We start from the raw sequence: 24,158 nt of genomic DNA on the forward strand, positions 1-24,158 counted from the left end.
GTTGAGGATGATGCCCCTCTAATAAGATGGGGGGCCCCTTCCTCTGCCCAAGACCCACTTTACCTTGTTGAAGTCTTCAGAAGTTGCCCTCATTTCCTTCCATGTCTTATTCAGGAGCTGGATGCAGATGCAGAAAAACTCCTCAAAGGATCTGTCGTGGGTGAAGAACATCGGGTGGAAGTCATTGCAGGTCTCACTAGCTAGAGGAAGGAGATGGAAAATGAGGAAGTTTTAGAACAGTGAAACAACCACAGGCAGGTTCCCCAAAGAGAGACAAGGACAGCATCTTTGCTTAAGCGGCCATGGACAAAAGGGATTTTAAAAAGGCAATCAAAGGCTAGCCCTCATAAAACAAAGAAGTTTAAGGTCAGATTGGCAGACCTATACGTCAGCATATATTTTTTCTAAAGAACATCAGCTCCAGGACACAGACCTTATGGCTTTGTTTCAGGACCATGTTGAATATGAGCCCTGTATCTGCCTTTTTGACCTTATAGAGATTATTCCAGTTGCCCCCTTGGGCATAGTGCCTCCATCACCCTTAATTTCCCCTTTCTTAACAGAATGACTGGCAGAAGATGGGCTTTCCTGAATACACAATTAATTCCAACTTTGGAAATAGCATCCGTGATTGTGTCTCCAAGGGGCTCTTTTCCCTCTTACGGCAGTGAGGAGGGGACATTTGTGATCATTAACCATCTGATGCCATTAACCATTTGTTTTACATTCCCAGGCACAGATGGCTGGAGGTCAGAGCAAACAAAATGGCTGTGAAGGCTGCACTGGGTCCAGCCTTGCAATCAGTCAAAATTGCATATGAGCCCACCCCTGGTAAGCTTTTTCAGGTCAGATCCAGTGCCCTGGGCTCTAGGTCTGGCCACCTCTCAACTCCTCCTCCTCCTCCTCAAACCAGGGCCCAAGCCCCTCCCTGCATCTCTGTCATCTGCCAAGCTTATACTTTCATAGCCCTTTTATGCATATGACACCTCATTTGGTCTTTGTAAGGTCCCTTACTACTCACAAGAACATTGCAGAGCTCAAGGAACTAGGCTTTGTGATCTATCCCACCCCTAACAAATATATATGCTGTTACATACAGTGTAAGTGTTTTTATTTTATTTGGAATCTCTAAAGACCAATTAGTCCTCAAGGCCCAGGATGGTGAAATTTCAGGCACTGGAAGTCCAAGAGAGAAGGGGGAAGGGTCGAAGTGGAGTGAAGAGAAGAGATTTTCTGTTGGGGAGAGCCCTGGTGCCTACCATTTGGATTCACAGCAACTCCACACATAGAGAAGACTCTGGTACAGGCCCCCGGAAGCTGGATGAACCCTGACCAGATCTAAGGGGAACACACTATGCTCTGGCACAGCTAAAGCTGTTGTATACCCAAATCGCCTCTCTTCAAACTTTCTTAATATAGTGGATTCCAGAACTCTGAACATCCTCAAACAGTCACAAATGTGTTTGTACAGCTCACCCCTGAAAGGCACAACCAGATATGAATACAAGGCAATGCTGTTTTCTCCTGGTCAGTTAAGGGCAGAGGTGAGCTGCCATATGCAGTCATGGAGAAAGGGTTTGAGCACACAGATTCAGGTTCAAGTTCTGTCCATGCCAATAAGAAGCGAGACCCTTTTCCTTTCTGGGTCTGAATTTTCCTAACTAGAAAATAGAAATGAAATCTCCTGTGCCTTTTCCCTAGGCTTTTTCAAGGATCAAATGACACGATTCATGGGAAAGAGCTTTAGAGAGGATAAAAGTTAACACAGATACTTGGCGAGGTGGGGACAATGACATGAACATTATATCAGCACAGTAGTTCCAGGATCATGGGTGACTGTGTGACATTTCCCCTAATTCCTAGTCAAGTGTGTTTATATCTCAGCAATTAGAAGCAAGAACACACAAGTCACCCTCTCCCCCAGCCTGGGTTACTGGCAGTGAGACACTGGCAAATGTGAAGTTTTGACCTGAGACACAAAGCTATTTAGGGAACCTGGAACATCAACACAGGCAAATTGTGCTGTTTGCTGCCCTGGGCAATGAGCTGTCAGTCTCACTTTCATAAGCACTGAAGCCAATGAAATTTACAAGTCTACAGAAGCACCTTAAAACACTATTACCATCCGAGAACTCGTTATTAATCACATTATCACAGAATCATTTTGGGACCAAGTGTGATTATGTGTGTACTTTATGCCCCAGATAAAATGTTTATGGGATTACTGGAGCTGAGATTGCCAGGCGAAACTGAGACCCACAAGCCCCATTCTTGCTTGGGTGAAGAGGGAGGAAGTAACCTCATTAATAACAGGCGTGTTAGCTGGCTGCACATTAGGTGCCAGGGCTCCTCCAGGCACTATCTCAACCATCCCTGGAAGGCAGGCATCATGGCATCCTCACTTTATATATAAGGAAGGTGAAACTTGGAGAAATAAAACCATCCATCATGAGCTTCTTTTAGGTGGCCCCAAGTGCAAGCTTGAAACCCACAATTTAGCTGACCCAGCAGCAGCCTTCCTGCTTTCGTTGACATCAAGAGCCCCGGGCATTCCTTTGTGGTGGCTGCTTTGAAAATTAATTTCTCCACCCACTCTCCTGGATCTCCTGTCATCTCTTTCAACAGAAACCCAGATTGTGACCTTGCAGTCCAATGGGGCTCCCAGCAAGTGCAAAGCCAGCACCTGCTGATTGAGGACACCTGGCCCTGTGATAACAGTACCAATGCCAACAACACCACTGCCTGTGACCACAGGCCAGGTGCTGGATGGCAGACTCTATGTAAATTATGGTCATTTATTGGAACAAGCACTCAAGAGAGAACTGTTATTAATTTTCCTTTTTTTTTTAATGTTAGAAATAGGATATTTAAGCAGGTGAGGTTCAAGTTTGCATGGATGACAAACCATAAAAGCAGGATTGCAACTTGGATCCACTTGGCTCCAAAACCCATGATCGTTGTGATGTTCCCCTGTTTCCTCATTCTGTTTCTCAGTGAACTCTGTCTCTATTAGACATCAGGATAAAGTATTAAGTACTGATGTCTTTCCTCCAAAACTTTCAAAATGCAGATATTTAAGATTGAAGGGCATTTTGCAGGAAGGGACTGTTCAGATAACCTGATCCATTTGTAGGTAAGCACTGTCAGAAAAGGCAAAATCACTGACTCAGGAGATGATCCTGGTAGCTAGGGCACGAGGATTCCAGAAGCTAGACTACTGAGGCTCGAGTTCTGGCTCTATTACCCCCAAATGAGTTGCCTGGGCAAGTTATTTCACCTCTCTGTGCCTCAGTCTTCTCATCTGAAAACTGGGGACAGCAATAACATGTATTTTATAAGGTGGCTGTGAGGATGAGAGGGTAACTGTCTTCATGGCTTAATGCTTTGAACTATGAGAATCATTAGGTGCAACATTTATCAAGTGAACTCTGTCCCAGCCTACCCATTTATAAATGTGAACTCGTGTTGGATTACAGGGACATACTGTGTCTTAAGAACAGTGTCCTTCATTTGAGGGTTTAAAAAATACACAAGTAAAACAAGGAAGGTGAGATTTATTATGCTTTTAATAGAAAACAACACTTATTGAGAAAAAGAAAAGAATTAGCAAGCAATGATTTTATAAATGAAATTTTAGAGAGAAGCTTTCAATGAGACAAAAATAGTAAGACATTTTAAAAATCAAATTGTTTTTAAGCACACTATTTTTAACACAATGAGATTCTACTTTATAAAAAAAGAATCAACTCACTGGTCTTTTAAGTCTGGAATATAAAGATATTTTCAGAGTTCAGTGTAGAATGGATTCTATTAATTTGCTGACATCTAATTTATTTAGAAGTAGGCCAGCTTTGAAAGCAACTATAACCTACACTATAGGTTTAAAAAATAAAAACAAGAATGCAGTACATTTATGTAGCATTTTATTGTTGTATTAGTCCATTTTCTATTTCTATAACAAAATGCCTGAGGCAGGGTTCTTTGTAAAGAAAAAGAGGCCTATTTAGCTCACAGTTTTGAATGTCCAAGACCTTGGAACCTGAATCTGCTGGCTCAGATGAAGGCCTTTTGGCTACATCACAACATGGCAGATGGAAAAACTGTGGGAGTGTGTGCTAGAGGGATAGATCACATGGTAAGAAAGAAAGCCAGAGAGATTTGGGGACCAGCTTTGTTCTTTTATAAAAATTCATAAGGGAATGAACTCCCTTCAAGACACCAGCATTAAATCTTTCCAAGGGCATGTCTCTAATGACCTAACTAGCTTCTGCTAGGTCCCACCTTTTAAAGGTCCCGGCATTTCTTAATACAACTGGGAACCAAGCCTCCAACACAAGAATGCTTGGGTTACAAACCACATCCTAATCACAGCACTTGTCAAAGCAGGTTCATTCCTCTTCCAAAGGATAATGTGAAGTAAAACAGGCATTGTTATGAGAGACTCAGAAGACAGGGCTGCTGCAGAGTAACAGCTAAACATGAAAAGAGGAGTATGAAGAACCGGATCAGGAGTTGCCCTGCAACTTTGAGAAGTTCATTTTAGCTCTCTGGGCTCTGGGTGTCTTAGCTATAAATGAGGTACAGCAGTGGATTTCTAAGGTTCCTGCCAAGTCTAAAATCCAATCTGTCTGTATATATATACGCACACACACACACACACACACACACACACACACAGATTAGATCATGTATTTTTAATACTCTAGCGTCCATCAAACTTAAAGAATTTGGAGACTGTGCCTGCACTGAACTTTAGTCGCTTAACTATGATTTCCTTTATTGACAGAACGGCTACACATTTCACTTCAGGTGTTAAGGCAGCAGAGTGGTATTTGGTAGGCTTAGCAAATGTTGATGAGCTAGTATTTACTCTTCATAAGAAAATTGTTACTTGGTTTTATACCCTTTCAACCTATTCATACCACGAAATGTAGACCATTACATAAGAAAATTACTTGATTAAGGATAGAATGACAAAATGACACAGGCAAATACAGACCCTTTTAGTTCTTTCATGAGAATTTTCTAAGACACGTATAATTTTCCAGATGCTGAAAAGCTTTCTATGACCCCTGTTATGCTAAAAGAGACATTGAACCCATTTTGAAATGACTAGTAGGATACAGATTTAGGAGGCTCTGGGAAAATTAGAATATTTTTACCACAGCATTATAAGCTATTTTGCTAGCAATGGTCTTTGGAAATGGTGCATTTTGAAAGAGATAAGTAGGTCTAATAGAAAGGGCACTTTGCTGTAAAATTATGAATTACAGAAAAAAAGGGAGTAAATCAGACATCCCCAAAAGCATTTAACACATGAAAATTGCCAGAATAGTCATGAAATCTTATTAGTAAGCCACAGCACAGAAACTCAGATTAGAACTATTTGTGGTTTTAGGGTCAGTCTGGATTATATATTTATGAACTCTCAGATGCAAATGCATATTTATACCTTTGCAGAAAAATCATCTTACTCCACCTAGAAAACCTTGAGTTTCCTATTTTTAGACCTGGTATTCCATAACAGTTTGATTTTAAAGGATGGGACTGTGGGGGAAGATGCCAAAAGTTCAGAACCTTTTGTAGGCAGAAGAGGTGAAAAGAGGAGAGTGAAGGCAAAGAACTTCAAGTTCCCTCAAGTTTAGCCAATACAGAAGCTACCACCCCCACTGTTTCAGGATAGGGGATCAGAGGCTTCCTGCCTCCCCAGCTCTTCCCAGCTCCTGAAGCCTGGTTTAATAGGACTCTGAATAGACTTTTCTATCTTTTTCCATGCCTAAAAATAGCATGGAATCTACACTGAAAAGACACACAGGAGCTAATCCAATGCTTCATTGTTCACTTTCCCTATGTGCCTTATTTATTTATTTGAGGACATGGAGAGAAGGAAAAAAAAAATAACCAAACAAACAAACTAGTGTTAGGGCTGTAAATCAGATACATAGCACCAAAACCAGTCCATTCAGCAAAAGTGAATGAGGCCACATCCCAGGCAGGAAGTATGTGTTAACAAAAGAGCAGAGGTTCTGCAGCCAGGTTGGCCTGATAGCAAATCTTGGCATCATTTAAGGTGGTCAAAGTCATCATCAAGGTGACTTTGACCACCTTAAAATTCTTCTGGACTTCAATATTCTCATTTAAACAAACAAACAATAACAAAAAAATGACAAAGCCAGGCATGGTGGTGCTCGCCTATAATCCCAGCGAGGTAGGGGCATTTTGAGTTCAAACCCAGCCTCAGCAACTTAGCGAGGCCCTAAGCAACTCAGAGAGATCCTGTCTCTAATAAAAACTATAAAAACTGGGCTGGGAATGTGGCTTGGTGGTTAAGTGCCCCTGGGTTCAATCCCTGGTACCAAAAAAAAAAAAAAAAAAAAAAAGACAAAACCATCTACCTCATTGAGGTACTGTCAAGATTAAATATGAATGCAAAGTGACTCACATGTTATCTGAGAAAAAATAAGCACTCAATAAATATTAGCCAAAATAGCAGATTTAGAGGACTTAGCACTACCAAATATAAAGACTTACAATAAACCTCAACAATAAGGACAGTGAAAAAAAACAGGATGATGGAATAGAATAGAGTCCAGAGAAAAAGACCTTCATATACAGTCACTAGATTTATGGCATGAGTGGCACCCTGGAGGAGAGGATTTCCAAAACGTTGGGTTGTGCCAATTGTACATACATCTGGAAGAAATTCTTTATGACTCTCTCATACCATCGACAAAAATCAATTCTAAATGGATTATAGATCTCAGTGTAAAAGGAAAAACAATGGGGCTCCTATCTAATACAAGACACTTTAAGGTTGGCAAAAGGTTCTTAAAACAGAAAACCATCAACCATAAGGAAAAGGTGTGACTGTATTATACTAAATGCAAAAATTTCTGTATATCAAAAAATACAATAAAATGGCAGCCTCAGAATAGGAAAAAAAAAACATTTGCAACATTATCTGACAGAGAACTGGTATATATATCTTATTAATTTACAGAAATTCTGATTTCTTTTTTTTTTAATCTATGGACACTCATAAATTACATGTACATCAGCAAATATCCTTTAGAAAGCTGTAACATTTCTTTAGAAAGGCTATCACTAGAAATATGTATCTTCCCATTTCCCATGCTCATTTTAAAAAATATTTTAGTTGTCAATGGACTTTTATTTTATTTATTTATATGCAGTGCTGAGGATCGACCCCAGTGCCTCACACATGCTGGGCAAGTGCTCCACTACTGAGCCACAACCCCAGCCCCTCCCATCCTCATTTTGGTATGAGGAATATATCTAAGTTTTGTCAATCTGATGGCTTAAAATTTATATTAATTTGCATTTCTTTGGTTATTCTGGAGGCAGAGGCTTATGTAGCCCCACTATAGTTTGATATGAAATTCGATTAGCAATTAGAAAGAGAAGGAGATAGGTCCCTCATTTTTATTTCTTTGGAATGTTAATTCCAGAATTTTCATGTGTCCTGCATTCACAGTTTTTAGAATTCATCTGTGAAAACATCTTGACCTACCCCCCCACCCCTCTGCTAATTTATACACAATGGAATATTACTCAGCACTAAAAAACAACAAAATCATGGCATTTGCAGGGAAATGGATGGCATTAGAGCAGATTATGCTAAGTGAAGCTAGCCAATCCCTAAAAAACAAATGAAGAATGTCTTCTTTGATATAAGGGGGGCGACTCAAAATAGAGCAGGGAGGAAGAGCATGAGAATAAGATTACCATTAAATAGGGACAAGAGGTGCGTGGGAATGGGAGAGAGAAGGGGAAGATGGTAGGAGACCCTCATTGTTATGCAAAATTACATATAAGATGGTGTGAGGGGGAAGAAAAAAGAGAGAGAAAAAAACGTGTCACAGTAGATTGGGTAGAAAGAGGGGAGGGGAGGGGGTATAGGAAGGGCAGCACAATACAATAGACACTAGTGTGGCCCTATGTATAAACGTGGCTGTATAACCAATGTGATCCTGCAATCTGTACACGTGGAAAAATAAGATTATGTACCCCATTTGAATCAAATGTATGGTATGTCAAGATCATTGTAATGTTTTGAGCAACTAATAAAAAAATTTAAAAAAATAATTTAAGAGGAAATAGAAGGTAGAAAAAACATGGATAGAAGTATAAGCATGGATAGGAGTATAAGAAATTCTGATTTCTACAAATAAGAAAACGACAACCCAATAGGAACATGGGCAAAATGTAATATGCACTTTAAGAAATAGAATATCTTAGTGATAAACACATGATAAATACATGTAAAGGTATTAAGATTTTTTTAAGTCATAAAGGAATGCAACTTTAAACAATGAGATACTTTTGAACATCCACTAGAATGGCTAAAGTGAAAAGGTTACACATATTAATTGTTGATAATACTACAGAACAAATTGAATCATCATACACTGATCAAGGGCATGCAAAATGGCTCAACCACTTAAAATTATTATTATTTTTGTTTGTTTGTTTTGGTATCAGGGATTGAACTCAGGGGCATTTAACCATTGAGCCACACTTCCAGCCCTTTTTATTTTTTAATTTTGAGACATGGTCTTGCTAAGTTGCTGAGGCTGGCCTCCAACTTGTGATACCTCTGCCTCAGCCTCATGATGTCCTGGTATTACAAGCACGTGCCAAGGCTCCTGGCATCTCAAGCACTTTGAAAAATAGTTTAGCAGTATTTACTAAAGTTAAAACATTCTTACTCTATGAAACAATAACTCGAGCCAAAGGCATAAACCCAACAGATAGACACACAAATGTGCTCTAAAAAAATGTTCATCAATGTTCATAGCAGCAGTATTTATTACAGCTCCAAACTTGAAGCCATCAAAATGTGCATCCAGCAGGATTAGATAAATAAATTATGGTTCATATAGCAGCATACTTTACTGCAAAGAAATTATTTTTCAAAATGCTACACACTATATATATATATATATATATATATATATATATATATATATATATTGAGATGACATTCACAATACCATGAAACAAATATACTGTTGATGGGATGGAGTCCTACCAAAAGAAAAAAGAGTACATTATTTGATCCTCTTTATCTAAAGCTCCAAACAGCCATGAGTCATCTAGGATAATGGAAATAGGATAAGTGTTCCTTTGGAAGGGGGAAGGGATTGGGAGTTTGGGGGATGGCCCAAGAGAACCTCTGGGGGTTGCATAATACTCTCTTGCATGTAGCCCTCTTTCTTGGTAGGTTTGAAGATGATAGATGGATAGGTAAGCCACTCAAGGACAGTTGATGGTTTGAAGGGACAACAACGTTGTAGACAGGGTTAACTATTTCATATGCTACATATGAGTTCAGTAAGCTTTTCAGAATTTGTGCCACATTTGCCCTGTATGTCACTTCTGGAAAAGGAAACTGGTGTCTCATGTTGCTAGGTTTCCTGGATGGATTAAAAAAATGATATAACCTATCTATGCAGGCAAACTTGTGTACACCTAACTCAATCAGCTTCTGAAGCTAGATAGAGGCTATCTCTCCATACCTCAACTTTAGTTGAATTTCATCTGATGGGTGAATAAGAGTATATGTATGCATGTTCTTTAGCAGGTAGGGACCCCAAACTTACTGGAAAATACGGCAGAGGCAAATGCAAAACTATACTAGATTTGGCTAATGGTATAAGATGTAAGTTTCTGTTAAATGGATCACCCCCTTTCTTTCCTTCCTCCCTTAATCCACTAATTTATAGATCTATTCTTCCTTCTTTCCTCTCTCCCCCCTTCCTTCTATCCATCCATCCATATACATGTTCATCCATCTATGTGCCCATCCATCCATCCAACTAGCAAAGCATTTCAAAGCCTATGGCTGTAAAGCCAGTCTTTCTGAATCTGGATCCTGGCTCTGCTTATTATCTGTGTGATCTTGAGCTCATGAGCAAGGAGAAATGGGTAAAAGATGAGGCTGAAGAAGCAGGCCGGACTCATACAATGCTTTGTAGACCCCACTATGGAGTGTGGACTTTATTCCACCTGCAATGAACACCACTGAAGAGGATTAAACAGGACTGTGATGAGGGGACAACTTCCATCTTTTTTTTGTTTTGTTTTTAGTTTTGGGCTCTTTTTAATGGAATGAATACTCTGGCAATTTTAAGAGTCTTGTTAATCTTGCATCTAATTAACTGATACTTTAGTGTATCAAGGATGAGTGGTGAACCAGGTAAAAATGTTAGCACAAAGTAGTTAGAAGTATTCATTCTGAACTTTGGAGGATTGGTGATTTTTCCCTTTGAAATTAACTGTGTTCTCAACCAGGTCCTTTGAGGTCTCTGGGCCTCTCCTGCTATGATGAGAATAACAATAACTTATGTCTAGTAGAACTGAGTGAAGATTATAGATATATAGTAAGAGGATTCCCATAAAACACTTAGCACAGTGCCCAGCATGTACTAAGCATTCAATAAATGTTAGTCATAAAAATGTTGTGCAGAATATAAATATGATATATAATTTTTTTCCCAAACATCTTTGGTTTAAGGTTTAATATATGATGAAATCTTATGTACTTAACTTTCCATCCCCTAAAAAGTTATAGAGCAGGGCTCCCAAGGTCATCTCGTGAGATGCTTAACCAAAAGACAAGATATGCAGAAATTCTAGTAAATAAAGATTTCTGATAAGAGGAGCAAAGTAACCCCTGAAAGTTTGCTTATAATTAAAAAATGATCTTGCAGATATGTATCTACTTTTTTTCTTTGTTTTCTAATTGAAGCCATCAAGACATTCAGGAAACAGAAATTGTATCCTTGATGCCTCATATGTTTCTAAAGTAATTGTTTCTGGAACCACCTACACCTCTTCCTACAAAGGTGCATCAAGTTTGTGGTGTGAATTAGCAAATCAAAGCTAAGTGTGGGGCACATTTACCTTGCCTTATATACCTTACTACCTTTTGGAGGGTGGTGTGGCTGAGAATAGGGAAAGGTGATGGCGAATTCTGTATGTGAACTTGACTGGGCTAAGAGGTCAAGTCTGGTCTGGAGAGTAGCTCTGGATGAGATTAGTACCTAGATGAGTAGATGGTGTATGTCACTGTGTGGCAGCATTGTAGCATTGAACGAAAGTTGGAGGAAGGAGGATGTGGTCTTTTTGCTTCCTCACTGAGTTGGAACATGTCATTTCATCTTCTGGGATGAAATGGGATTGACACTATCACTACCCCTGGTTCTCAAGCCTCTAGTCAGGGAATGAATGACACCACCAGATTTCCTGGGTCTCTAGTTTGTCAATGGCAGATGCTGGGACTTCTCTGAATATATATGAGATTTATTATGAGGAAACACACACATACATATATATGTATATGTGTGTGTCTGTGTGTGTATAAAATCTCCCCTGTTGGCTTCATTTCTCTGGAAAATCCTAATACAGGAAGGGATTGTGAAAGATTAAAAAATGAAAATTCTAGTCACGTGGTAAATAGTCCAAGGCAGGGCAAAGGACTGCGTATTTAAGAAGTGATTTCTGTGTGCCCTTGTTGAACTTTCTTTATGAAGAAAATTATTCTGAGAGGTGGCACATTAAGAGACTGTCATATAGTAAATTTAGCATGGACATAAATAATTGCCTGTCCAACCATGTGAGATAGGCACTTGAGGGTTATGTTAAAGGCAGATTAATGAGCTTAATGATGAGCCTCACTGAAGACCCATAAGAACACTGTGTGTTGTGCAGGATCATAATGTGATCTTAGATTACACCTTGACCTGAAGCTCAGGCATTAGCCAGGTATAGGAAGCCAACAAAAACAAGATAAAAATAGGATAGATGTGACTTTAAGAAAAGGGACTTGCCAAGGCTTGCTCATAGCACATGTTCTTCCTTGTCTTCAAGGAAGAACAGTAAATGCCCCCCTTAGTAAGTCATGACCACACAGTGAGCACCTGTAGGTATCAGGATAAAACACACAAATGCTTCAGCAATGTGGTCAACTAACCTGACCCTATTCCCCCACTTCTAACTTTTCTCTGACCTATGAGCCAAACCTGAAGTCAATCACCATTTCTACCTCTTTACCAGACAAACCACCCATGGCTTAGCTCTTGTTTTTCCCTCTGCATAAACCCCATTGAGCATTCTTCCTAAGCCCAGCCCTTTGCTAAAGGCACTTCTGACTTCCTCTTTCTTTGTGCTTCCACAGACCTTTTATCTTCACCTGTTGGGATTGGCACTCTTCATTGTGAGCTTAAAAAAATATCAACCCCAATTCAGTCGTTTCTGCCCTCTTCGTGTTCTCCCTTGACTAGCTTCCCATGAACATATATGTGAAGGCACCCTCTTCCTCACTGGGCCCCCAGCTCCACATTTCCCTGCTATGTGGTTTCATGATGTCCCACGTCATGCACAGGATGAAGAAGAGTGTCCTCCAGCTTGTGTATACCTAATGTCAGAGCAGTGCTGCAGGGGAGCCAGGACACACAGAGGGTTCTTGCTCATGAAGGTTCCACACACGTCTTCACCTGTTGGTCTTAAAATGACCCATGACCCACCCAGTCTTTTTTCCTGTCTCCCCCAATTTTCTTTTATTATTTAAATATTGTTTTTAGTTGCTGGTGGACCTTTGTTTATCTTTACACAGTGCTGAGGATCAAACCCAGTGCCTCACACATGCTAGGTGAGCGCTCTACCACCAAGCCACCACCCCAACCCTCCCCCAACTTTCTGAAGTCAAGGATAGGTGTTCTCTTAAAAGAGAACAATGAAGACCATTATAAAGAAAGCAAGATTCTTACACAAATTCAACAGAAAAGAAAAACAAATCTGATGACACAGATGTAACCCTCTTTTGTAGATCAATTGCCAACACCTAGTCCCCAGCAAGTGGCTCCCTCTAGCATTCATTTACTATGCACAGGCTCTGAGCAGGGGCATGGGCTCAGTGGCATCCTCAGCCTTTCTCAGACTTTGTCAGGATGAACATATAACCACAAGGTTTGCTTAACAGCATTAACAACATGTTAACCCTGGGTGGTGGAATTAAGGGAGATATGGGAGATATAAAGGGAATAATCCATTGACAATCATGCTTTTGCCAATGTGGGATTTGAGAAGATAGAGATTTATATCAGTAAACAACCCCCCCCCCTAAAAAAAAAGTTAAATCTCTAACATTTCAGCTTTTATACTGTTCTATTCAGTCCCTTCAGGAAGAAAGTATAAAGACCACGCTCTCTGCAGCTCAGGATCACATGGAAGCATTGTGAGGGGAACACAAAGAGGCCCCCTCAGCATGTGGACAGGACACCGGGCCCCATGGAGCATATCCTCAAGCATCATGAAACTAATTTAGGAAAAGGCCAAGCTTCACACAGGCACTTGACTGAGATTTACAAAAATAAATAAATATATAAATGGGGGGTTTGGAGCAGAGAAGGGATAAAGCATTAAAGATCAAAGCAGTAACAGCTGGCTAGAAAATCTGAAAAGGACACAATCTGAATAACATGACACTTGGGGAATCTGCTTCTGCAAAAGTAGCCACGCAGCCTGGAGAGGTGAGATATTTTAGAGTAATGACATGACATGTACTGGCAGCTATTTTCTTATAAGTATTTTCCTTAATCTGCATAATAATTCCTTGAGTTTGGTGCAGCTATTATTAGTCTCATTGTACAGATGAGAAACTGAGGCACAGAGACTGAAGGGGCTCAACCAGACACACAGAGCTAATAGCAGGAAGAGCTGGACTTTCACCCAAGTTTGGGGGTCACAGTTCCTGGTATCCTGCCACTCACCAGAAGGAGACTCTTAACGGAGGAAAGGTAGTACTTTCTAGAGTGCTTATTTGTTGCGATTTTTAAAAAGAAAAAATCTACATCTTTTCTTTTTTAACCCACCATTTCCAATAAGGCTTGATCTTGCCAATTAGGTTTTGAATATGCCATGCTTACAGTTGATATGATAGCACTGCATTTTCCAATTAATCTATGGCAAATATGTACTCCCATAGAAATGTTACTCCTGGAAGGCCTGAAAATAATAAACAATTTGTAGGCTCTTAATTTCAGGGGCCTTTTAATTCTTCATTAGTTAAAAAGATCCTTATCTTAATAAAGAAGGCATGAAATGTGCACCATTAATGCAAGGGTAATACCCTGAAAGATTAGGAAAATCAAGCTAATCAGACTGGTTTATTTTTGTTATGTAATTATTCAGAATTCTGTATACATGCCCCTCTGTTCTTGGTGCTTTACAACTGCTGAATTATTTAATTCTCATATGACCCCCATGAGAATGGTTTGATTCTTATACAAGTAAGATATCTGAGGCCCAGAAAAACTACGGGACTTGCCAACTTGCCTGGTTCACATAACCAGAGAGGCAGAACCAGGGTGTATGTCCAGGAGGCACTACTTATAACCGAATTTGTGTGTAATAAGTGCACTTAGAGGGCTCTTGGTCCAGAGGCTACCTATCCAGATGCAGCAACTGCTTTCAACCAGTATTTGTAGGTGGATGTGAACTTGCCCGGAGTTTCCACAACAGAGACACAGCCTCCTTGATGCTGACTGATCCATGCATACCCATAATTACTCCCAAATTTCTCATATTTTACAATCTCTCATCAATAGCAGCCAAACTGATATGCTAATTACCCTGAGCTGATCATTATACTTTGAGTACACATAGTAAAATGTCACCCAGCATCCCATAAATATGTACAATTACTGTGTGTCAATTAACAAAAACAGGGGAAAAAAAAAACAGTAGCCAAATTATATGACTTCCATTCATTAAAAACAATTCCATGGGGGCTGAGGTGGTGGCTCAGTGGTAGAATACTTGCCTAGCATGTGTGAGGCATTGGGTTCGATTCTCAGCACCGCATATAAATAAGTAAAATAAAGGTCCATTGACAACTGAAAAAAATATGTATTTATTAAACAATTCCATGGACTCTGATTTCTTTTAAAAATTATGTAAGGCCTGGATCTCTTTAGTTCTCAGAAAGAGCCTCAAAAACAAAGTAAAACAAAAAACAAAATAGATATTTGGTGATACTTTGGGGGAAAAAAAATTGAGTAGACCATGCCTATTCACTAGAGTGTACTCCCGGAATGCATTAAATTGTCTTGATCATGCAGACATCCTAGTAGTGAATCTGGTTTTGCAGATGATAAAAATTATTTGCACTACAAAATAAGCACTAATAAAATTAGGTTTAAGCTCTTGTTATTGCTTTAATGAGATTATTTTTTTTCATCCCACATGCACTGTAAGCTAATTGGTGTTGCAACAAATGAAACATTGGTTTCTTGTTCCCAGGCCACAGGGAAGGATGTGTTTTAGTCAGCCTTTTCACTGCCATGACTAAAGGACCTGACCAGAACAACTGTAAAGGAGGAAAAGTTTATTTAGGGGCTCAAAGTTTCAGAGGTCTTAGTCCACAGACAGCCATCTCCATTTCGTGAGGCTTGAGGTGAGGCAGGACATAATGGTGGAAGAATGTGGCAGAGAGAAACGGCTCACATGATGATCAGAAAGCAGAGAGAGGCTCCGCTTGCCAGATACAATATATACCCCAAAGCCACGCCCCCAGTGCCCACCTCCTCTAGCCACACCCCCTTGCCTCCAGTTACCACTCAAACCCCTCAGGTGATTAAATCACTAATTGGCTTAAGGCTCTCCTAACTGGATCATTTCTCTAAACCTTCTTGCATTGTCTCATATGTCAGCTTTGGTGGGGGGGAAACCTCACATCCAAATCATAACAGATGTGTAAGTAAATGTACTTTAGAACATTTAGAAATGTACATTTGTGAAAAAAATGTACATTTGTGAGAAATTCAGATTCTTAAATTGATGACTGGAGATGATTTTGGTGAAATGAGTTATCTCCCCAGCTCTTGATAATGAATGCTGGCTACTTCTGCACCCCGACACCTGGTCTTAGTAACTTATAATGATTAGCCTCTGAGGTTTCAATAAAATCCCTGCAAATCTTTCCAGGTGGGTGTTATGCAATTACAGACTTCGCCTCCAGTTCAACTGGTCCTAAACCAAATTCAGCAAGAGCTGCTCCAGCCTCCAGCTTCTTGAGTGCTATTTTTCTTTTTCTCTTTCTTTTTTAAACTCCCACCAAGAAGAGATCATTTTAGATAAGGACCCATCTAATGGAAAAACCTCACTGAAGATGGGACCAAAAATAAGATGTGTTTCACCTCAGGAGGAAGATACTGATGGAATTTATCAGACCTTCTTCCTTCTGGGTGAACGCTCTTGGACATTTTCATTCTCATTCCTGGCAGATTGTTTATATTTTATTTTATATTTTAGTCATTTATTTTGGTGATAGATATTCTGAAACTGTTTTCTCTTTCCCCCCTGAAAAATACCTTCTGGACATTTCATAAAAACTTCCCAATTCTCTAAAAGCAGAGGATGGTTTTGTTACTGCTACTGTTCTCTTATACACACAAGACTCAGAATATCTTGTATGGTCATTGGAATGCACCAGAAGATGTCCAAGACAATACCATGCTTCTTACTAAGAAAGGTGTTGTATCTACTATGTGTCACTTATGTGGATTCCTTATGAATACCTCAAAATTATTTGGCAGCCCTTAGTACCTCAGGGTGGAAAAAATAATAGCCCGCTAACACTGGAAAAAAACAAACAAACCTGGATAATTGTTCTTTTCAATGTTGGTACTCTCATCTACTTAACAGATGTCTTTTTCCTTTTTTCTTTGCTTTTTCTTATCAAGATTCTATTATACCCTTCTTGTTCTCTCACTCTTCATTCTTGTCCTAGGAGAACTCCTGAGACCTGTGGTTTCCATGCTCACAGATGCCAAAACTTTATTTCGAGTCAGTATATTTCCTTGACTTCCACACCTCTAACTCCTAACAGGGTATGCCCATTTCAATGTCCCTGAGTCACTTTAAACTGAAAACGGACAACACAGAACTCATTGTCTTGATGGACAATCCAGACATACCACAGACCCTGACTCAGCTCCTATCCAATCCACTGCCCAGCTCAGCCTAGACTCTGCCACCTCCATCTGGTAAATGTTTACCTCTTTCCTTTCCCACCACAACTGGCCCTGTTCAGTTGCTGTCCAGTGTCGCGCAGTTCATTGCTGCTCTCCAGATTGACAGGGCCACTATGGTCACCCAGCCCTAAGACAGATCCATTTTCCACAATGTCCTTGGGGAGGATCTCATTAACGCTTAACTCAGCCTCTTGCCTCTCCTTAAAAACCTCCAGCAAAATCCTCACTCCTCTTCATGAGGTGGACCCTATCTTCCCTGGAATGAGCCCACTTCAGGCCCAGTTTTTCTAAACTGAAATTTCCAGAATGCATCTATCTATCTGTCGGGAGAGAGAACAACACAATTTCAACATTTTGAAAATAAAATAGAATGACCCAAACCACAGTAAACTGTTTGCACAGCTTCTGGAATTTAACATATGCTTTTCCCTCTGCCTTAAACACTTTTCCTCATCTCATTCTGCTTCAGTGACAACAACTACAAATATTTAAAGAGCCAGTGCAGTCGTTCCCAGCTCTAAGGAATCTTTTACTCCCATTATTGACAGACTGATTCTTCTGAGTGTCTCCATCTCACACTCTGCCAAGTTTCTAACACTATTTGCTTTTCTGTCTCCCTGTAGAAATTCTAAGATCCTTGTGGTTTGGGACTATGCTTTCTCTGTCTTTGTTTACTCAGTACTTAAGACCTGATAAATGTTTGTGGAATGAACGGTTAGACATAAAATGGTCCTCATCCAATGGAGCAAAGTCAGACTGAAGTCACTATGGTGGAATGGTCTTCATCTCCTTACCTTGAAATACTGCACTGGAATATTGTATCCTTGCTAGTGCCAGTTAATCATTAAACATCCCTCCCAAACATGGCAAAACAAAACATGACCACGGGAGAAAGCTCCGTGGAGACAATGCCCACACATTTCAGGGCCCGGGCTAAAATAAGCCTGCAAGTGTGTAGGACTCATCATCATCATATTGTACCAGGAAATGTGCCCTCCCGTATTTAAAAATATACTTGTTTGGCTCGATTCAGGCTCCTCATTGCAGGCCTGCGTGAGTCACTGGAGAAACATCCTATTAGAGTGCACCCCGCGGATTGGCTTCCTTTGTATGTTCATGGTGAGTCACAAAAGATGACTCACAGTTCACACTTATGACAAAAAGAGCTTGCTCCCCCTTCCTTCCCATTACCCATGGCTTTTGGGCTTTATTGGCACCTTGAAAAACATCTAAGTGAGCGAGGGAAAGGGAAAGGCAGGGGGCAGATGGAGAACTGGCATTACTTATTTTTAACAAGCAGCTCCACTTAAAGAGTCTTTTATCAGAGCAACACAGCCACACTTGGGAGGACCAACATTGGAGGTCAGAAACTGGACACTATTTCTCTGCCTTGTCAATAGGTGGAGAGCAGGAAGGCTCATCCGAGGTTGAGAGGTTGCTCAGTGTCCCTCTGCAGGTCTCAGATCTGTGGTGACAAAACAGCAGCTTGGATCCTGCTCTCTTGGTCATCCTATCTTAAGCCTTGACCAAGGAGACAGACATTTGGCCATGAAGCAAGTTGAGAGGGCTGTAAACAAAACCAGTCTTCTACATGCCTTTCAAGGCACTCGTGAAAGAAATGTTTAGGTTCAGTGACAGTTAAACATAATAGATGTTAATTCCTTTCATTCTGTTCCAGAAAACATTTTTGAATACTTATCCACAGAGGTAAAAAAAAAACAAAAAAAAAACACATAGACTCCACTCAGGAGAACAACAATATAAAGTACCGTGAGTGACACCAATCCCCTATTATTTGCAAGAGACATGTTCCATGACCCTCAGTGGATGACTGAAAACCACAAATAGTGCCAAAATGTATACATCCTATGTTTTTCCCTGCACATATATACCTAGGATATAGTTAAGAATGTCATCTTTTTACTTAAAGAAAGCACTTTACAGCTTCTCTTGGGTATATCTGAATTGCAGTGTCACTACTCTTACACTTTGGGGCCATTATTAAGTAAAATAAAGTTCCCATGAGCACTGTGATACCAAGACAGTCAATCTGATAACTGAGACAGCTACAAAGTAGCCAATGGGTGGGTAGCATAGACAGTAAGGATACACTGGACAAAGGGATAATTCATATCCCAGGCAGAACACAGGAGAATGGTGCAAAATGCCATCTTGTATGCTCAGAACAGTGTGTAATTTAAAACTTATGAGATATTTATTTCTGTAATTTAACTTAATATTTTTGGACTATGGTTGATCGCGGCTAACTGAAACTGCAGGAAGCAAAACCATAGGTAAGGGGAGACAACTATACAACAAAGGAAGAAAAGGCAAAAGATTCAAAGAGTCCCGAGAAAGAGTATGTATATTTTCTTAGAGGACTAGCATTTGAATTGGACCAAAGGATGGGTAGAATCTAATTTATGGTTCTGAATGTGTTTTTCTTTCTGAACAATTTTCCAGTCAGGCACATCTCAAATTCCATTTACATTCAAACTCCAAATTCCATAATCACTGTCACTTGGAAGCCTTTGAAATGCATGCACATAAGCCTGCCTGCAAAGGACACTCTTCTGTGCATGGTTCTGTCAGGAGTGGGTTTATGGTGGCCGATAAATGAAGCAAAGCAGAGTCTAGCTCAGTCCAAATTGCTCTGCTTTCCAGGGGATCCTTGTGCAGTGAATTCTGCCTCTGCTTTAATAAAAGTAGATAAAAATACTTGCCACCTACCTACCTCAGAGGCACACTGCAAGGATGGATCCTGTTCACAGAACTCTGAATTCTTCAGGAGAGAAGTGCTTTTATGAAAAATAAAGCTTCATTATCAGGAATGCTGGGTGAAAATGAAGGCAGGCCGATATCTAGGACATGATCTTAGAGGGGAAACCACTGAAGGGACACGGGATTACAACTTTCAAGCAAGTCAGCATTCCCAGTCAAGGCTCAAATGCCTTTCCTGGCCCCTGCAGGAAAAAGGGGATTAATGGTCCAGGGTAATAAGAATAAATGAAGAAATGAGATGAATGCATTGTCTTTGATGATAGAAGTTTCTGATAAGAATAAAGAATCTGGAAAAGGAATCTCAACACAAATTTGTCCCATGATGTGGTATCAGGGACAGGAACACTGGGGGTCAAAGTAAAGGAACTGATTCTTTGAGATCCCAGAAGAGGACCCATGGAAAACATTAATGTCCAAGGCAGAAAGAGGCTTGTGGTCCAGTATATTCAGTGGTGCAGAATAAAGACCACATACAATAAAGGAAAGGGGGGGATGCTTTGTGAGCAACTTTAAATTAGATCTGGGATAAGAGGAGAGTGAAGCAGAGAAATTAGAGGAGTTAAGTTAAAGCTCTTCTCTGGTAAAAAATAGAAGTCTGTTTTGGGGGGTGAGTTGCTTAATTTCCTCAAACCTCACACAGATGAGATCATCAAAAGAGAAAATGTATGATAACATTAGCTGAGTTGTGTCTCCCAAAATCCATATGTTCAAGTCCTAACACCCAGTACTTCAGAATGTGACTGTATTCGGAGTCAGGGCTTTTAAAGTGATAACTAAGGTAAAGTGAGACCCTACTACAACATAACTGGTGCCCTTCTTTGAAGAGGAGGTCAGAACACAGACACAAACAGAGGGAAGACTTTGTGCAGACAAGGGGGAAGACAGGGTCTACATGTCAGGGAGAAAGGCTCCAAGAAGAACTCAACCTTGATCTTGGACATTGAGCTTCCAAGACAGTGAAAAAAAAAAAAATTCCCATGTTGAAACAATCTATGGTACTTTAAATAGGACCTTCAAATACACCTAATGCCATATATATGTTAGTATTATTGTAGTTGGGCTGTGTTCTAGGAAATAATGGAAAATTAGGAGAAAGTTCATAAATAGGAGTCACACGTTTTGATTGTGGAATTCTTTTCTTTTCAAAATGGATGCAACAAACTGAAGTTGGAGAGAATTTTGTGACAGGGATCTAGGGACCCAGAAGTGATATTGCTAGGATTTAACTGCCATGGCAGGAAAATATTCAAACACACTTAAAAAAAAATTTATATAGAAAACAAAAGAAACAAAGGTTACTTTGCAGATGGAATTAGTAGAAATCATAGGAGAATGAAATGATCAACATCAATAGGAGCCCAGGTAGAAACAAAAACAGTGATAAATCAGAGAGAAATAAGGATTTTACTGGTGATAAATACCAACGGGATTATTACAAAATAGGACAAGTTTCTAATAAAATAATAAAATGACGGCTTGAAAATTAATTTGTGACATTTTCTCCCTCCACTAGTTAAACTTGCAGCAAATAAAATGGCAACTGTCCCTATGAAGAAGAGCAGAACATGCCCTTCAATGTTTTAATGAAAGAAAATCTGTGATGAAGAGGTTTCTTGAGAGAATAGGTTCGATGCCAACAGTTCTTGGGCATCATGTGGGAGATTCACACATGCTTTTCTGTTATTTTCAATAACCTTAAAAGCTTTTGTTTATTCTAGGTTGACATTTATGTTTACATTTCCTTCCTCAAGTCAGCCAAAATCTGATCAGCCGTTCGTTCACTGGGTTCCAGCCAATTCCATCCACTAACTCCCATGGGAGAGGAGATGGGAAAATAAATGTGCTGCTAGCTGGAAGTCACCATCTCTTCCTGTGGCAAGGACTTAGCAAGCAGTACCAGGAGCGAGTGGAAAATGAGCTGGAGGAAATAGCAGTTCTGTATCAGAAGCCACAGAATCTCATTAGCCTGGGCACCTCACCAGTCAAAAATACAGGTTTATGTTTTTATATTTCAAGATATCATCCCGTTCTGTCTGAATGGATGATACTGAGATGCACACACAGATACATTAATGTATGGCTTCAAGATATGGTCAACCTGGGAGTTAAGTGTTAATACTGAATAAGAGAAAGATGGGAATTATGGACAAGTCAGTCCATTTGAACAACACTGCCCGAAGACTGCAACTCAGAGGACAACAAATGCTCCCATTGGAACCATCTGCTCTGGTCATCATCCCCTATAGCCCAATAATATATATTCCCTAACTGTTCTCCATGGCTTTGAGGTTTTCTGTTAAGAAACCAGGCACAGGTGGTTTCACTAGAAACCAAACAAAATGAGATTCAGACAGATGCCCCTGTCCTGGAGCATCCAGCTTTACCTGAACAATTGCCCAGCCCCCTCTCATTGGTTCCAATGTTTCCCAGACTCACATGTTCTTGACTTTCTCCCGTTTACTTGGCTTCCATCTCAGGGAACACAAAATGTACTCGGTTGCATGTTCATCCTGCCTCCGTAAGCTTTAGGTCACTGGTCATAGGATTATATACCCTGGAACTCCACACCTGTAGTACCTTTGTTTCCCAGAACTTTTACTTTTATTCAAATAGAAGCCTCATGGAGGTAAGGACTTCAGTCTATGCCTGTGACCAAAAGAATGCACATGATATTTTAGGATAACTTTCTGATCTCCCTTAATTCTTAATACAAAAGTTGTTGTTTTTCCTGAATAGCATCATATACCTCTCAAATTCTCAGCAGCAGAAGATAGAAATGGAAAGATGTTATAAGCTTGTTCTCTGCTTAAAGATTTTCCTTCTAATGTCATAACAAAATACCATAAACTGGGAGGCTTCAACAATAAAAATGTATTTTCTCACAGTTTTGAAGACTGGGAAGTTCTGCACCATAGGCTGGCATCTGTGAGGTTCTCTTCCTGGTCTGCCAATGGTTGTTATGGTTTAGAATATGAGGTGTCCTCCAAATGCTCATGTGTGATACAACACATGAAAGTTAAGAGGTGAAATGATTGGGTTATGAGAGCCTTAACATAATCAGTGCATTAATCCCATGATAGGGATTACCTGATGGGTAACTGTAGACAAGTAGGGTGTAGCTGGAGGAGGCGGATTCCTGAGGGCATATCTTTAGGGTATATATTTTGTTCTGGTTGAGTAGAGCTCTCTCTGCATCCTAGTGCCATGTTCCCCGCCGCTTTCCTTTACCACCCTCTTCCATGATGTGCTGTTTCTCCTCTGGCCCAGAACAAGGAAGTCGCCATCTATACATTAAGACATCTGAAACCATGAACCCCCAAATAAACTTTTCCTCCTCTCATTTTTCCTGTCAGGTCTCTTGGTCACAGCAGTAAAAAAAAGCTGACTGAAATAGGCCCCATCTCTAAATTCTATCCTATTGTAGGTCTGGGCTTCAATATATGAATTTACTGAGAGGGGCATACTTAAATCTATATAGCACTGGGGAAACTGAGATTCATGACTTTCTTCAAAGAATTAGAAAAAGTTCTATATAATGTTTAGAAAATCTGTTGCTATAAATAAATATAATTTAGTTTGCAAGGGTTGTCACACAGATAGACACAGGACAGAATGGGTGGTCCTTTACATTAAATACTAACCAAGGGACAGGACACAAAGACTATGACATTCATAGCCTTTGGAAAAATTATTTGTTTCAAAATACTGATGTGTGGGCTGGGGACATGGCTCAGTGGTAGAGTGCTCACCTAGCATGTGTGAGGCCTTGGGTTCCATCCCCAGCACCATACACACACTGTGTGACATTCTTTCCCTAGTGAGAGGTGCACTGCCTCCATCCTCCCAGAAGCTTCCTTAACACAGGCCAAGGGGCAGGGGAGTTACAAGAAGATTTCTACTCTACCTGGTTCCTTGAAGTAAGCAACATACTCTGGGTCCAGATGGACAGGGCACTTAGCACACAATGTCTTTGATCCTTTGTACATAGATTCAGTATTCCAGTTTGTCTTAATACAGACCCAACAAAGAAGGCAACTGAAATGCTAAGAGGGCAATTTTCACTTTCCAGTGACCTCACTATAAGTAAGCAAAACACAGACACAGGACCACTCAACATCAATGATTCAACAGGAGAGTCATAAAAATAACAAAGCAGAAATGCCGTGACAGTCCTGCATATACTCCTTAGGAGAAAATTCTCCTTTTCATCTAGAGTGCAGTTGTACCTAATCCAGTCTGTAACTAATCCCTCTTACCCACTACTGACAATCAAAACTTACCTTCTTTGTGACTTATTGGACACATAAAATTTTGGGTTTT

The 24,158-nt window shown here is 40.1% G+C and overlaps 1 protein-coding gene across 5 annotated transcripts in view; it reads right to left on the reverse strand.

Moving 5' to 3' along the window:
• Positions 1 to 24,158, reverse strand: part of Elmo1 (engulfment and cell motility 1) — a 561,359-nt gene that overhangs the window by 162,395 nt on the left and 374,806 nt on the right. For all 5 annotated transcript variants that reach the window (XM_048786467.1, XM_048786466.1, XM_048786470.1 and 2 more), the window contains one exon: positions 64 to 200. In XM_048786467.1, the coding sequence (XP_048642424.1) occupies positions 64 to 200 (137 nt within the window). The remainder of the gene's footprint in view (positions 1 to 63; positions 201 to 24,158) is intronic.

The sequence above is a fragment of the Marmota marmota genome, unplaced genomic scaffold, assembly GCF_001458135.2.
Source record: "Marmota marmota marmota unplaced genomic scaffold, marMar, whole genome shotgun sequence".
Lineage (NCBI taxonomy): Eukaryota > Metazoa > Chordata > Mammalia > Rodentia > Sciuridae > Marmota > Marmota marmota.